The sequence below is a fragment of the Oncorhynchus kisutch genome, linkage group LG14, assembly GCF_002021735.2.
Source record: "Oncorhynchus kisutch isolate 150728-3 linkage group LG14, Okis_V2, whole genome shotgun sequence".
In the NCBI taxonomy this organism is placed as follows: domain Eukaryota; kingdom Metazoa; phylum Chordata; class Actinopteri; order Salmoniformes; family Salmonidae; genus Oncorhynchus; species Oncorhynchus kisutch.
The window spans coordinates 73,554,316-73,570,797 of NC_034187.2; the positions used below are offsets into that span (position 1 = coordinate 73,554,316).

General features: G+C 41.5%; 1 protein-coding gene across 2 annotated transcripts in view; it reads left to right on the forward strand.

Annotated features, from left to right (window-relative positions):
* cap2 (cyclase associated actin cytoskeleton regulatory protein 2) overlaps positions 1-13,369 on the forward strand; it is a 33,641-nt gene extending 20,272 nt beyond the window's left edge. For both annotated transcript variants that reach the window (XM_020500018.2, XM_020500019.2), the window contains exons 5-13: positions 1,525-1,668; positions 2,366-2,451; positions 2,637-2,742; positions 5,466-5,646; positions 6,125-6,300; positions 9,732-9,855; positions 10,062-10,144; positions 10,392-10,532; positions 10,674-13,369. In XM_020500018.2, the coding sequence (XP_020355607.1) occupies positions 1,525-1,668; positions 2,366-2,451; positions 2,637-2,742; positions 5,466-5,646; positions 6,125-6,300; positions 9,732-9,855; positions 10,062-10,144; positions 10,392-10,532; positions 10,674-10,757 (1,125 nt within the window). In that variant the 3' untranslated portion in view covers positions 10,758-13,369. The remainder of the gene's footprint in view (positions 1-1,524; positions 1,669-2,365; positions 2,452-2,636; positions 2,743-5,465; positions 5,647-6,124; positions 6,301-9,731; positions 9,856-10,061; positions 10,145-10,391; positions 10,533-10,673) is intronic.
* Positions 13,370-16,482: the final 3,113 nt, after the last annotated feature.

Below are 16,482 nucleotides of genomic sequence, written 5' to 3' on the forward strand. Positions count from 1 at the left end.
TTTGTTACTTTCACTGGGAACGTTGATATCATGTTTGCATTATAGCTCAGAGCCTGGCATGTCTGTGAATGTCAGCATATGGGATGCCAAGCCATGGTATCAGATATTATACGCTGATATGATACAGATCAAATAGCTTGATCGTACACTTTAGGTAGCCTGGCAGGTAGAAGCGTTGGGCCAGACAAGGGAGAGAGATCTCTAGCCTCAGAGATATGTAGAACTGACAGATGAATCATCATGAGGGCCGGGAGGTTTTCCTGACCACATGATTTGACCCGGCTCTGTTGACCGCCTGGGCTTTATCATCATCACAGATGTATTGGAAAACTTCCTGAGCCTTATCATCACATTTCATGTAGAAGTGGTTTTCTTTTTAGAATCCTTTAGCAAGTTCTTTTCCATGGGATCTGTAGATAGTGAAACTAAAAAGTCAGTCGACGTTGGTCCTACCTATGAAAGGACTGTCTATTTCGGGTTATGAAAATCATGTGCGTCTGATTTGGGCAAGAATTTGTTCAAAAAAGGGTTCTCTCTCTTTGCCTCTCCCTCTGACACACGAGATAGACAGTCCTTTCATACGAAAGTCGACTGACTTTTTACTCTCACTCTCTCCAGATCCCATTGAACAGTCTTATTAAAGGATGCGGTGGAAACGTGTATTATTTCATCCTCTCCACGTCTGTAAACGTTCCTTAGGAGGGGCTGTCTTTTAGTAGTTATCCCACTGAGTGGATGACCTCATACACCCTGGATTATGTACTTTATTATGTGTTTATTGTGACAACATATCAAAACCTTAAAGCATGTTCAATCAAAATACATTTTTGTAAGAGCAAATGTAACTAACCCATAATGCAATTGGTTGCCTTAGCAACACAAGAAAAATCACATCATTTCTCAAAAATAAAGCTAAATAAAGAAACAGAAATGATTATACTTGTTTATCTTTCCCACAGCATATCGACAAGGCAGGGAATATTTAGTTAAATTGTCATAGCAACATCAGTTTAGATACAGGCCAAAATAAGAGAACTGTACAGCAGTATTACTAGGGAAACAATGCATTCCTTTCCCCAGTGCCTTACAAGGCCAGAGGGATCTCCTAATGAACAGAGGAATGCTGGGAGGGGAGGGAGGAAAGCGGGAAAGAAGGATGGAAGCAAGAAGGGATCTGGAAGTTCCTATTGAAAATAGGGTCCTTCTAATAATGTCCCAGTAGCCCAGTTCTAAACTGTCATTTACATCCAGCTGGCTTGCATGGCAGGTTGCTTACCAAGGTAGCAGAACTGGGGTAACTGGACCATTGAGAGTGGTGCTCTCAGACTATTGAATATGTGAGCTGCCAAGAGCACTATTTCAGAGGCAGGCATTTATGGATGTTGAGTTTTAACAGTCATTGATAAATGCTATTTTTATATTGTCAGTTACGTATATATAAAAGACACCACCTGTGATATTGTTCAGTTTTTGTTGACAAAGCATTTCTTTCCTCCATCTCCCCCCCCTGTATCTCTCTCCCAGATGGAGCTGGCTGACCTGCTAAAGCCTATCTCAGAGAAGATCCAGGAGATTCAGAACTTCCGGGAGCGTAACCGTGGCAGTAGCCAATTCAACCACCTATCAGCTGTCAGCGAGAGCATCCCAGCGCTGGGCTGGGTTGCTGTGGTGAGGAGAAAACTAACTGTTCACTTATCTAACCTCCTCATCACCCATTCACTCACTCACTTTGGTGGCACATAGGGCAGCGACACAGGTCTCTATTTCTGACCGTTTTGGACCATGCATCTTCTTCACTGTGTGTCTCCTTTTCCCTCTCCTTTGTGTTTCTAAACTACTCTGGTTCTGTTGACTGTTGGTATAATATCCATACCATTACATTCATCAAATCCCTTCCACTCGAGCTGCTTTGAGACTGAAATGATGGTCTGGACTCTGTCAGAACAAGTCTACTGTTTGCCAGGGAGCCACTGTTTGCCAGGGAGCCACTGTTTGCCAGGGAGCCACTGTTTGCCAGGGAGCCACTGTTTGCCAGGGAGCCACTGTTTGCCAGGGAGCCACTGTTTCACACGATTTGTGTCAAACCTGTTTGAACGCTCACGTCACCACATTCTCTTGAGTCTTTGCTCGACACTAGCCAAAGATGCATGTGGCCTATCCTTTGTGTGTGTGTATATATGGCTTGTCTACTGTACAGTCACTGTGGTTTAATGCATTTCTGTCCAATAGGTGGTGAGTGACATAATAATATTCTCTCCATTTCTCTGTCCATATGTCATTGAATGCAGAGCAGAGCTGTCTGAATTTATATGGGGTCAGCTTTGTTTTACCTTTTTTTCCTCTGGTGTCTCCATCTCTCTTCCAGAGCCAGAAGCCAGTTCCCTATGTGAAGGAGATGAATGATGCTGCCATTTTCTACACTAACAGAGTTCTGAAAGACTATAAAGACTCGTGAGTATGGCTGCTGGTGGATTACATCAACTGTTGCTGATAAGCAACTTTGCAGATTATTGTTGCTCTATCTATATCTTTCTTCCTGATCTGTCTGTCCGTCTGTTTCTCTCTCTGTCTTCGTCCGTCTCTGTTTACATCTCACTAATTGTCATCCCCCTCTCCTCTTGTCCCTCTCTCTGTAGAGACAAGCGTCATGTGGAGTGGGTGAGGTCCTACCTGTCCATCTGGACTGAGCTCCAGGCCTTCATTAAACAGCATCACACAACAGGCCTGGTCTGGAGCAAGACTGTGAGTAGCTTTCATAACATCGTTACAAAACAGTGAAACAGCAGTGTAATTATATTTTCATAGTATTGAGTTGGGAGTGAGACAATAGAAAAACATCAGTCACGTAAAGACATAACATGAACAGTTACTATGTCTTTTTATTACAGACTGTAATTTACAGTGCTTCAGGACTACAATCCTCTAGCTAACGTCCAGTGGGGCATTCCCTCTACATTCCATTATCTATTGTATGTGTTACAGCAGTAAATAGCTCCTGATCCAACCTCCTCAACCCTGCCCTGAGCACTCAGCACTTCGACGTATGTTGGAGGAATAGGAACAAGGCCATGAGTTTTTTCCCAACTGTGTAACCTGAGCAGGAAAAACTCCGGTCCCACTGCCTAACCTCTCAGAACTTTTATCTGACATTGGATAAATAGGACCAGGATTTTTCGTGATCAGGTCACATGGTCAGAAAACGCTCCTGGCCCTATGGATGAACTATAACCCTGCTTGCCATACAGGTTTAAACAGACAGGAACAAGACTCAATGAATTACAGTTTGCCTCGAGACATAATAGTCTGATTATTATGGCATGTCCAATTGTTTTCAAGTGCAGCAGAGCCTGACTGTGGTTTTCCGTTGCCATATTGCTGAAGCGGTTCAGGGCTTGCATCCCAAATGGCACCCTATTTCCTACATGGAGCCCATAGGACACTGATAGTAGTGCACTATATAACATGGTGCCATTTAGGATGTACAGTAGTTCTCATGTTAATTACCACACAGTGTATATTTCTATGTGTAGTAATGCAGGCAGGCAATTGGTGGCGTAAGGACCAGCCTGTATGAACGACTTGGTCCATGGTATTCTGGTGGCTGCTTTATGGTTCTCAATTGAGCAATTGTAGAGTCAAACCCCCCGCCCTGTCCCATCACACACACTTCTGTTTATAAAAGTTTGCTGGGAATTCATGCTCTTCTTCTACAGATGTAGGATCTTAATTTGACCAGTTTCTCACAGCAGGAAAATAATCCTGCAGCAACTGGAAATTATTGTGTGGATTATAATTAATTAGTTGATCATTAATTAATGGACATTTTTGTAGATGTTGATACTAGTGAAGGTTGGTGGGAGGAGCTATAGGAGGACGGCTCATTGTAATGGTTGTAATGGAATTAATTTAACGATATCAAATCATATGGAAACCACATGTTTGACTCCATTCCTTTTATTCCATTCCAGCCATTACAACGAGCCCGTCCTCCTATAGCTCCTCTCACCAGGCTCCACTAGTTGATGCATTTTTTGTTAGGGCAAATCAAGTCTGACATTTCCTGCAACAACAGGGTGATCAAATTAAGATCCTACATCATTTCTCTTCCCCTCCTCTCTGAAAAGAAAGTCCAACTGTAGGGCAGGTTTCCAGTCAGAAATCATATCCCTGCTTCCAGTGGAAGTGAAGCGTTTATTTGTTTGGCTTTTTACGTGATAGTAAAACTCCTTAAACTTCACATTTAGTCTCTAAAATGTAAAGAGTTTTGAACTCAGGTCAAGGCCACTGTCTTTTTTCAGTGATATGCCAGAATCCTCTGTGTGGTCCTTTGAGGGACACAGGCTGCCACACAATTTGATGGACTGTGTGTGTGCCTGTGCACGTGTGTGTGTGTGTATGGAGTGAAACCCGAGAGCATGCAGTGGCTGTATGTCAGCTGTTCCTCCTGCCATTAGGTGTCAGGGTTGTGTGTGTGTGTGTGTGTGGGGAGGACAGGTGGTCCTCAGGGTGGACTTTAATGGAGGTTTTCTTCAAAAAAGAAAGACCCAACAAAAGCCCTGTGTCTCAGGCCCTACACACCTGCTTCAACACACCCCACGGCGTAACTTAAACTACTGGGCTTTTCTCCTAACTCTAATCTGGCGGCTGCTGTTCAGAAGGGCAGGCACACATGCACACACTCTCACACACATATACACACATACAGCTCTGACTTAATTTCATTGCACTCAGCTCTAATTCTTGGACATACAGCTGTTGTGGCTTGTTTGAGCATTGAAGGTGGACCATGTGTAACTATCCACGGCAGCTGTGCAGTCTGCAGTCAGACCCCGACAGACCGACACAGAAAGAGACCGAGAGACTGTCTGCTTGTCTTTACTGGAGTTGGCAGGCAGGTGGCTTTAAATGATTCTGTTCATTAGCTTGGTAAGTAAGGCTTTCAGTGAGAAAAAAGGCATCTATAGTAGAGCAGCAGGACTTAGGCCGGGATTCAATCCAACCCGCCTTAGAACCGTGTTATAGCACACCTGACATTTAAAGGAAATCTTTGATTGAGCCAGCATATGCAGCGTTTACCGTGAATGCAATATCTGCAAACATTGTATTTAAAATCTGCATTGTCGGATTGAATCCCAGCCTCAGTCAGAGAATTTAGATCTGCACTTGATCATCATATGCATATTAAAAACAGCCCCCTGACACAGCTCCACTTTAGATACGATTCCTAATTGGCCAGGGTTGGACAACTATGGTCCTGGAGAGCCACAGGGACAAGGTGTGAAGGCTTTTATTTTAACCCAGCTCTTGGCTTTGGCACCTCTGCTATAAGAAACTAGTTGAATATAAATATTTGTCCTATACTCCACCTGCTGGCCAGGGGAAGAAGTACAACTGTATTTCCAGAACCCTTCTCACCATCATCTTGTCTTGATTCACAGTAACATGCCTCTCTCTCTCTCCCACAGGGTCCCATTGCGCCTCCCTCTCTGTTCACTCCTGCCCCTGGTTGTCCCTGCCCCCCTCCACCACCTCCACCCCCTGGACCCCCACCAGTCTTCACAGGCGAACCGCCCCAGGCCGACAGCACCACGGCCCAGCATTCAGCTCTCTTCGCCCAGCTGAATCAAGGAGAAGCCATCACTAAAGGTAGCCAAGCCACCGTCACCCAGGGGTTGAAGAGCTCTGATCCAACTGCAGAAGGGGGAGAGAGGGAGGGAGGGAAAAGAAGGAGGAGGAGAAACAGAAGAAGAAAGGGAGGGAGAGTTGAAGAGGGAGGATGTGGGTTGAATCAACAGTTACAGAGTCCTGAGAGCACCACTGCCCAGCACTCAGCCCTGTTCGCCCAGCTGAACCAGGGAGCTGACATCACTAAAGGTAGCCAAGACAGGAGAGAAGACGAGGAAGAGGAGGAGAAACAGAAGGAGAAAGAGAGGGAGAATTGAAGAGAGTTGCTGTGTTTTGAGGACATAGAAATAGTCATTATATTTCTATGGTGTTTATTAATCAACAGTTAGGGTAAAATTTGTTTGATTTTGAGATCATACATTTTATTATAGATTTTTGTACTAAAACAATAACTTCTAAACAAGTGAATACAAGTAAGTACCCTCTCTCTGTCCACTAGCATTAAAGCACATCTCAAAGGACCAGATGACCCATAAGAACCCCTCCCTTCGCACCCAGGGAGGAGAGCATCATGCCTCCCCACCAAAGAGCCGAAACCCCGGAGGCTCCTCCAACAGAGCACCTCTCCAGAAACGACCCCCGCTGCTGGAGCTGGAGGGGAAGAAATGGAGGGTGGTACGTTACCTATTATTTTGCTTTGCATGCCAGGCTTCTAATTTGTCCTATTATCTACACTCAGGGTTGGGTAGGTTACTTTGTAAATGTAATCCGTTAGTTACCTGTCCAAAATTGTAATCCGTAATGTAACTTTTGTATTACCTAAACTCTGTAACGTAATCTGATTACATTCAGAATGACATCTATTGCAGGATAAATCAGTGTTAAAGTTTACATAGCTGGACATAAATGAATGTTACATTTTACTTTATGGGTTGGTTATGTAGGCTTCTTCTAACCCATATACTTTCTGCTACATATAATAATACGATTAAATTATATCTTTACATTAAAATCCAAAGTCTATTAGAATTCCAGTCATTCCAATAAATGTTATACCCCTTAATCTTCAAGAACAGGATTTGGAATTATGGAAGTATAGATTAGCCAAATTGTTTTACTTGAGCATGACCCCAAAACAAAGGACTTATTAGCCAGCCCTACTCTGTTGTTTATGATTTTGTTGTCATGGAGGACTGATTGGGCACATATGATTAGAGTTTAAAAATAAATGCTGCGCTCATGTAATGACCTGCTTTGAGAACTACTGAAAAGCGCTATTTACATGTGAAAAATGAATGCCATATGCTGCGTTTGCGATAGGCCTATTGTTTACCTTTTTGTTGGTAACACGTTGATATCTTGATAATATGCAGCTGTTTAATGGGCAAATCCACAGATTAAACAATAACAAAATGGCAACCTGCCTCTGTTTTGGTAAAAAGATGAGGGATGGGCCTGGAGAAATGTAACCACTCTCAGATGAATCGACAGAGCTATTGATGCAAAGACTGACCATCCATGATATATACATGATTGTTTTAACCATGTTATGAGGCTATACAGGTTGTTACATTTACAATGTTTATAAACATTGGAGTAAAACAAGGTAATATTTTGGGTTCTCATGGAGCGTGACAGTTGAATTAAACTCATGAGGCATTTATAAGTTATATTCTTCAAGACTCAATGGATATATAAGTCCAAAATTGGATGTAGCAACTACCGATTGCCACTTTTAAGTCTATCAAAAGTGTGCGAGTTTGAGCATGTGTCCATTAGGCCTATGAATTATGTATTTTTTATCAGCATGAATTACATTGAGCAATAAAAGCCCAACTTTTATTCCATAGGCTGGGATCTGCACTATGCAGCTGTTGCAAGAGCACATTTTTCACTGGCTGTCCAATGGTTTCAAAAACAATGATTGATCGGCAGCTTAAACTTCTTGAATTCAACCATTATTGGGTTCAAATACACAGATTTGTGAACAGCCATCCACAACAACCACAAATAAATAAATAAGAGAGCAGCAGTGTTGTTCAAATCAATGCGCTATGTAGATATCAAGAATAAGTGATATCAGTATCGACCGTAGGTTATGTACCACTGCTGTCATCCTTATCTCCAAGCATTTATTCAAGTTGGATAATCTTTGGTTGCCGACAGCAGTCACACAATTGGAAGACCATAGCTTGGACTGTAGCCTACGAATGCCTATTCCTGCTCTTTTCCCACAATCCATCAAACCCATTTGGTGTGTCATCATAGTGGTCTCTGACTTGTGGTCAGACTCGCTCAGGTGGAACAAAGTTAAACTTGCACCTTTTTTCAAGGCTGATTTGAATGCCTTTGAGAAAACAGAGAAGTGCCAAAGATTTTTTTTCCGCAAACATCCTTTCTGAATTTAAAAGTAATCCCAGAAGAAATCATCTAGTTTTTCAAAAGTATCTGTAATCTGATTACAATATTTTTTTGCTGGTAACGTAACGGATTACAGTTACCGTTTTTTTTGTAATCCCTTACATGTAATGGATTATATTACTCCCCAACCCTGTCTACACTGAACAAAAATTTAAACATGCAACAATTTCAAAGATTTGACTGAGTTACAGTTCATATAAGGAAATCCGTCAATTGAAATAAATTCATTAGTCCCTAATCTATGGATTTCACGTGACTGGGAATACAGATATGCATCTGTTGGTCACATATACCTTTAAAAAAAGGTAGGGATGCGACTCCTTCGCATAGAGTTGATCAGGCTGTTGTTTGTGGTCTGTGGAACATTGTCCCACTCCTTCAATGGCTGTGTGAAGTTGCTGGATTTTGGCGGGAACTGGAACAGACTGTCGTACAGGTCGATCCTGAGCATCCCAAATATGCTCAGTGGGTGACATGTCTGGTGAGTATGCAGGCATGATGAATGGCAAGACAATGGGCCTCAGGATCTCGTTACGATATCTCTATGCATTCAAATTGCCATCGATAAAATGCAATTGTGTTCGTTGTCTGTAGCTTATGCCTGCCCGCATCATAACCCCACCGCCACCATGTTACAACGTTGACATCAGCAAACTGCTCAACACCATACACGCTGTCTGCCATCTGCCAGGTTCAGTTGAAACTGGGATTCATCCTTGAAGAGCACACTTTCTAGCGTGCCAGTGGCCATCAAAGGCGAGCATTTGCCCACTGAAGTCGGTTATGATGCCGAACTGCAGTCAGGCCAAGATCCTGGAGAGGACGATGAGCACTCAAATGAGCTTCCCTAAGTCGGTTTCTGACTGTTTGTGCAGAAATTCTTTGGTTGTGCAAACCCACTATTTCCTCAGCTGTCTGGGTGACTGGTCTCACACGATCCCGTAGGTGAAAAAGCCGGATGAGGAGGTCCTGGGCTGGCGTGGTTACACGTGGTCTGCGGTTGTGAGGGCGGCTGGACGTACTGCCTAATTCTCTAAAATGACATTGGAAGCGACTTATAGTAGAGAAATGAACATTAAATTATCTGGCAACAGCTCTGGTGGACATTCCTGCAGTCAGCATGCCAAATGCACACCCCCTCAAAACTTGACCTCTGTGGCATTGTGTTGTGTGCCAAATTTGCACATTTTAGAGTGGCCTTTTATTGTCCCCAGCACAAGTTGCAACTGTGTAATGATCATGCTGTTTAATCAGCTTCTTGATATGCCACACCTCTCAGGTGGATGGATTATCTTGGCAAAGTAGAAATGCTCACTCTAACAAGGATGTAAACAAATTTGTGCCCATAATTCTTGAGAAATAAGCTTTATGTGCACATGTAACATTTCTGGGAACTTTTATTTCAGCTCATGAAACATGGGACCAACTCTTTAAATGTTTTGTTTATATTTTTGTTCAGTATAAATGGAGGACATGGAGGCCCTTAATCATTTTTTTCCTAGTGATTCAGGAAAGTTTAGGTGCCTCACAGATTCAAAGACCAAGACTGCTGTTTGTGTGACTGTATTCTTTCAGAGGCGATTGTGATGTCTGGTGCTAAACCCAATGAGGTCATCCAAAAGTGAAGGGTCAAACATGAGATGGGTCAGATGGTCACAGGTCTTGTTTGTTGTTTCACCCCACAGGAGTACTTTGACCAGGCTCATGACCTGGTTATCGAGGAGCCAGAGCTGAGACAGGTGGCCTATGTCTTCGGCTGCAGCAACTCTACTCTACAGATAAAGGGAAAGATCAACTCCATCATTGTGGGTGAGTTCAACCATCCATTGTTTTATTTGTTATAGTTCTGTTAAGATTTGATTATGTATACGGTAACGTCATTTGCAAAGGCATGGCCATATACTGTACAGTGGACAATTTCTTTGTTGTCTTTAACAGCATCAATCCGGTATCTCTCTCTCTCTCTCTAAACCCTCACCGATTTCATGTTTTTCTGTGATGTTCACCTATGACAGATAACTGTAAGAAGCTTGGTCTGGTGTTTGACAACGTTGTTGGCATTGTGGAAGTCATCAACTCTAAAGACATTAAGTTGCAGGTCAGCTCAAATTTCATACATGTTCTAGAAAATAACATATGGCATCTCTTTCCTCTCTGCGTCTGAAGTTCAACTCCAATGTATCCGCTGTGAAGCTATAGTAGATGTAAGGTACTGACACTTTTATTTTTATACGTTATGTTGGGCCATCATTTCTTCTGGTGAGGTTACGTGGTCAGGATAAATTCCAGTCTCGAGTTATAAGATAGATGAATCTGTGCTGATGCTCTGCCCTACTTTTGTCCAGGTGATGGGTAGAGTTCCCACCATGTCTATCAACAAGACAGAGGGCTGCCAAGTCTACCTGAGTAAGGACGCTCTGGACTGTGAGATTATCAGCGCCAAGAGCTCTGAGATGAACATCCTGGTACCGCAGGACGATGACTATGTGAGTGTGTATGAAAGTGTGTTGAGTGTTTGCATTTCAGACTGTGTGTGTGTGTGTGTGAGAGAGAGATGAGTATAAGTATGAGACTGAGTGAGAGTGTGGCTAAGTGTGGTTTTGTTTTAAACATTGTGTGTTTAACAGAGGGAGTTCCCAGTTCCTGAGCAGTTCAAGACGGTTTGGGACGGATCCAAACTGGTGACAGAACCCACAGAGATCGCTGGCTGATCGCTGATACTTCATCGTCCTCATCTCTCTCACACCCCCACTTATTCCTCTTCCTCTCCTCCCTTTTCCCTCTACGTCAGAGATTTCACAAACCCATATAGGCTGGCTATTACAAGTAATAAAAGGACAAACCAGACATTGTAACTAGCTAGTAGTACTGTAGGTTGATTGTAAGCCTGGTTGTATCCATTAAGATGACTTGTTATTGTTTTTTTCTCTGCACTTTGAAATGGTAGATTGTTATGGAACTGTTTGTTCGGCTTATTGGTTGCACAGCACTCTCCTCCACAAAACGACTGTACTATCCACAGAATTATGGTAGGTCTACTATTTAAACACGCAGGCAGTATTTGTCAGGTTTCGTCATGTGTAGAACTAGTTAAACTTGCAAACCAGTTAAAAAGTTGCATTCAAATTTGGAATCTGTTAAATCTGCTGGTGCAAAATAAGGTATTTCTTAAACTAAGTATCATACTTACATGTGTGTGCCATAGCAATAAAATGATGAATACATATGGGTACAATATAATTACATATCTTCAAATTAAAAGCAGAAAATGCAACCCTGATAAGACAAACTGTATTAAGATGCATTTTGGAGGTGCATTTTGATTGGAGAGAACCCTGAAATTTCAGTCCTCCTTGGCGTTGTCATGTTGTTTTGTGCACTGTTGTGATTTTATTGGATTGAGGCAGAAAGTATTGAAAAATGAGGTCAAGCGTTGACTTTTGATTTGTATGAGAAGTGGGATGATGAGAATGTCCCACAGATGGAATTGAACAGCCAGTTGGAGTATGTTCCACAGGATGTCCTAGCATACACTGTTTTGGTTTGCTGTAATACTCTACTATACTCAACTATTCACATCTAGCTGTTGAGTCAACGGTTGTATCATGTTTATATTGCATGATAGATTTGTAAATGTATTTTTTATACTACACTGAACAAAAACATAAATGCAACATGCAACTATTTCAGTTCATATAAGGAAATCAGTCAATTGAAATAAATTCATTAGGCCCTAACTAACTGACTGGGAATACAGATATGCATCTGTTGGTCACAGATACCTTATTTTTTTAAAGGTAGGGGTGTGGATCAGAAAACCAGTCAGTATCTGGTGTGACCACCTCATGCAGCGCGACACATGTCCTTCGCTTAGAGTTGAACAGGCTGTTGATTATGACTTGTGAAATTGCTGGATATTGGTGGGAACTGGAACACGCTGCCGTAGATGTCGATCCAGAGCATCCCACACATGCTCAATGGGTGTCATGTCTGGTGAGTATGCAGGCAATGGAAGAACTGGGACATTTTCAGCTCCCGGGAATTGTGTACGGATCCTGGCGATATGGGGCCGTGTATTATCATGCGGAAACATAAAGTGATGGCGGCGGAGGAATGGCATGACAATGGGCCTCAGGATCTCGTCACGGTATCTCTGTGCATTCAAATTGCCATCGATAAAATACAATAGTGTTCATTGTCCGTAGCTTATGTCTGTCTGTATCATAACCCCACCGCCACCACGGGGCACTCTGTTCACAACATTGACATCAGAAAATCGCTCGACCACACGACACCATTCACGTGGCCTGCGAATGCGGGGCCGGTTGGACGTACTGCCAAATTCTCTAAAACAACGTTGGAGGCGGCTTATGGTAGAGAAATTAACATTAAATTCTCTGGCAACAGCTCTGGTGGACATTCCTGCAGTCAGCATGCCAATTGCACACTCCATCAACGTTTTTATTTTATTGATTTTTTTTACATCTGTGGCAGTGTGTTATGTGACAAAACTCCACATTTTAGTGGCCTTTCACTGTCCCCTGCACAAGGAGTACTTGTGTAATGATCATGCTGTTTAGTCAGATTCTTGATATGCCACACCTGTCAGATGGATGTATTATTTTGGCAAAGGAGAAGTGCTCACTAACAGGGATGTAAACAAATGTGTGCACATTTGAGAGAAATAAGCTTTTTGTGCTTATGGGACGTTTCTGGGATCTTTTATTTCAGCTCATGAAACATGGGACCAACACTTTACATGTTGCATTTATATTTTTGTTCAGTGTATATTGCATTGATAGCAGACTAGATGTCAGTATTACTCAAGCAAATGCAATTGTCATAGTGAAATGGAAGGTAAAAAATGTAAAGGATAACAATAGCGAGAGTTTAATTGCATTTGATATCTAGTTTGTAAGATATAACTTGCTTATCTCTTGTTCATGTGCCTAACCCAAATATATATGGTTGTAGCATCACCACCAATAGATTGTTCTAATATTACCAGCTCTGTATTTGTAAGCCTTAATATGCGTAGATACAAATCAACATAGAGAGAAATGTTTGTCGTCATGTTCAATGCGCACTGAAGTCTTGTCTATATACCTGTTAGTCGGAATACCCTACTGTACCCTACAGTAAAACAGAATTGTTTTCATTTCTTCAATGCATTTTGTATTGGGGCACAAATGCATTCAGTAGCACCAGCCTTTTGAGAGGAAATACACCAGTAGTGCTTGTCACATGTTCTAATTCATACCCAGCAGTGAATTTAGTGTATGTAAATGTCTATCGTTTTTTCAAAATTAAATCTAAACTTTAATGTTTGTGTGATGTGTTTTGATATTGGTTTGGACTTGTAATCAAAACATGTTTGTGGTACATTTTATTCAGTGCCATAAATATGGAAAAGAGCAATAATGTTGAGAGAATTTAAACTGGAAACATAATAAATGTTCCAGTGGAGACCATGACAGCTCAAACAACAAGTGATTACATTCCAGCCATCAGGAAGTAAACCTACAACACACAAAACATCTAAACTGTTCATCATTTCATTCATCTGTTTGCACTAGCATACATGCATATACATTGTTAGTGTTTGCTGTGTTTCCCTGGGAGCATCTCCCTCTTCCTGCAGTGTTTTATCAGCAGCACATCTACTGTCTCTACCACTAGCTAATACCTTAGTCTGGTCCTTTAGTGGGCTCCTTGATAATAAAGCACAGTGAGCAATCACTGTCCGAGGCCCTCCGAGTCCTGAGTGGACAGCATGGCAAAAGTGTTTACTCCCAATGTTAACATGTCTGGGGGAAGTTGAGGCACATCTGGTGGAAGTGGAAGGTGTGGGGAGCCATACTTGGTTCTGTAGGCGGTATCCCCCTTCCCAGAGTACAAAGAACCTTGCCGTGACCCTGTGCAACACCCTGTCGTTCTCTGCAAACATTAAAGCAGTGACTCGCTCCTGCAGGTTCATGCTCTACATCGGTAGTGTACGACCCTACCTCACACAGGAAGTGGCGCAGGTCCTAATCCAGGGACTTGTCATCTCTCGTCTGGACTACTGCAACTCGCTGTTGGCTGGGCTCCCCACTTTTGCTATCAAACCCCTGCAACTTATCCATAACGCTGCTACCTACCTGGCGTTCAACCTTCCCAAATTCTCCGATGTCACCCGGCCCCTATGCATACTCCACTGGCTTCCGGTCGAAGCTCACATCCATTACAAGACCATGGTACTTGCCTACTGATCAGCCAGGGGAACTGCCCCTCCCTACCTTCAGGCTCTGCTCAAACCCTTGGCCCTCCCACCCCTATGGGAGGGCAGCTCCCACCCTGCCTAGTCCCAGCTCTTCTATGTCCTGGCACCCCGATGGTGAAACGAGCTTTCCCCTGAAGCCCATCTTTTGGAAAACATCTGAAACCCTACCTCTTCAAAGAGTATGTTAAATAATTCTGCAGCACCTGGATAAGAGCTTCTGCTAAATGTCAAATATAAAAATGAGATGGAGGTGCCTTTTGGTCCACTGTTAGAGAAAGTGACATGGGGAGCATTTTAAAACATTATATGCATTTTACACTAACAATACATGAATTACTATAATAACAATTGATGACAATCAATTTGCTGAAGTATAGCCTATTAACGAAGCAACACTTCCTCTGCATCTGAGATTACCTTTGTGCTGTGGGGTAGGTCGCAGTTGCAAATGAGAACTTGTTCTCAACTAGCCTACCTGGTTAAATAAAGGTGAAATAAAAAATAAAAAAACATGAGGATATGGAGCTCTGTTTGGTGACAGGCATCTGCATTTTGGTCTGTGTAAAATTAGGCGCCACTGCTAAGCTTTATACTCCAGACCGGACCAGAGGATTCAGTGTTTTTGAGATGGGTCACAATGACCTTCTCTGGAATGTGAAATGAAGGGTTTTTAAAATAACAATTGGGAAAATGGATTCAGTCATTGTCTCCACAAGCTCAGAGCAAGAAAAACAGATAGTCTTTTACAATCATAGACATTGCATCTGTCCCATTATGGTGTCAGAGACCACAGCCAGTGTCATTGAGGCCATCTCCATGTTGAAGTAGTCAATTGTCTTCTTAATTTATTTTGGTACTGTCAATATGTAGATAGTTTTTGGTCACAAGTCCAGGAATGGCTGACTAATTGCAACATTTACCTAGAACTAACGCTGCAGATAGCAATACTGGGTGATTTAAAAAGTCATAGTCAATCAATCAATAATATAATAATTATTTTAGGAAAAAAATCATCTTTAATTTACAATATGTAGAAGCTATGAGAATAGAAAGGTTCAGTACCTTTGTGAAGCATCACAGCACAGTTGAAAGATATATGGCAAATAGAAATCCAAAATGGATGGTGTTAAGATATAGATGGAAGGGATTGAATGGAGCTGAAGGGTGGGACTAATAACAACAAGATAACACATGTAAAACATACAGGGTCTGTAAAATGTATATAGGTTCAGAAATGTTGTGAAATAGCACAGTTACAAATAGAAATCAACCTGGATGGACATCAGAAATAGAGGAAGGACTAAAAACAAACAAAATATAACTTAGATTGTGTCTGTAAAATGTGTATACGTATAAACTGAAGGTAGAAGCCTAAGTGTTATTGTTTTTAGTTTACTCCAATTGGAGGAGGGGTGGTAGGGTTTGCGGGGAATAATAAAGGTATATTTAAAAAAAAAGTGTTTATATGTATGTATATGTATGTATGTATGAATGTTTATGCATGTGTATATATATATGTGTGTAAATATATATATGTATATATATATATATGTGTGTATATATATATATATGTGTGTGTGTTTACATGTATATATATATATGTGTGTATGTATATATATATGTGTGTATATATGTATATATACACACATACATATGTATATATACATATATGTGTGTATATATACATATATACACACATATATGTATATATGTATATATATATAAATATGTATGTGTGTATATATACATATATACATATATATACACACATATATATATACACACACACATATATATATATATATATACATACATATATATATATATATATGTGTGTTTGTGTGTATATTTACCCCAAAAGTATATGGGGGATTGGAAATGATGCAGACAATTACATTGATGGAAGCAACAATCTATCTGCAATATTAAAGCTGATCCACCACTTTAAAAAAAAAGTATTCTTCTACTATCAATTGGTAAACAAACTGAAATGGTTAATACTGCCACCTGGAAGTGTGTTGTTTGAACAGGTATGAAGTCAAGGTTGGCGATTTTACTGCCCCCTGCAGTTATGGAATGTTTGCTTACACGTATAATTCATTGGCTGATCCTTCCTGGTGATCTGGACGGAATTATGTGATCCTTCCTTAACCCATTGGAAGTCCCACCCAGTT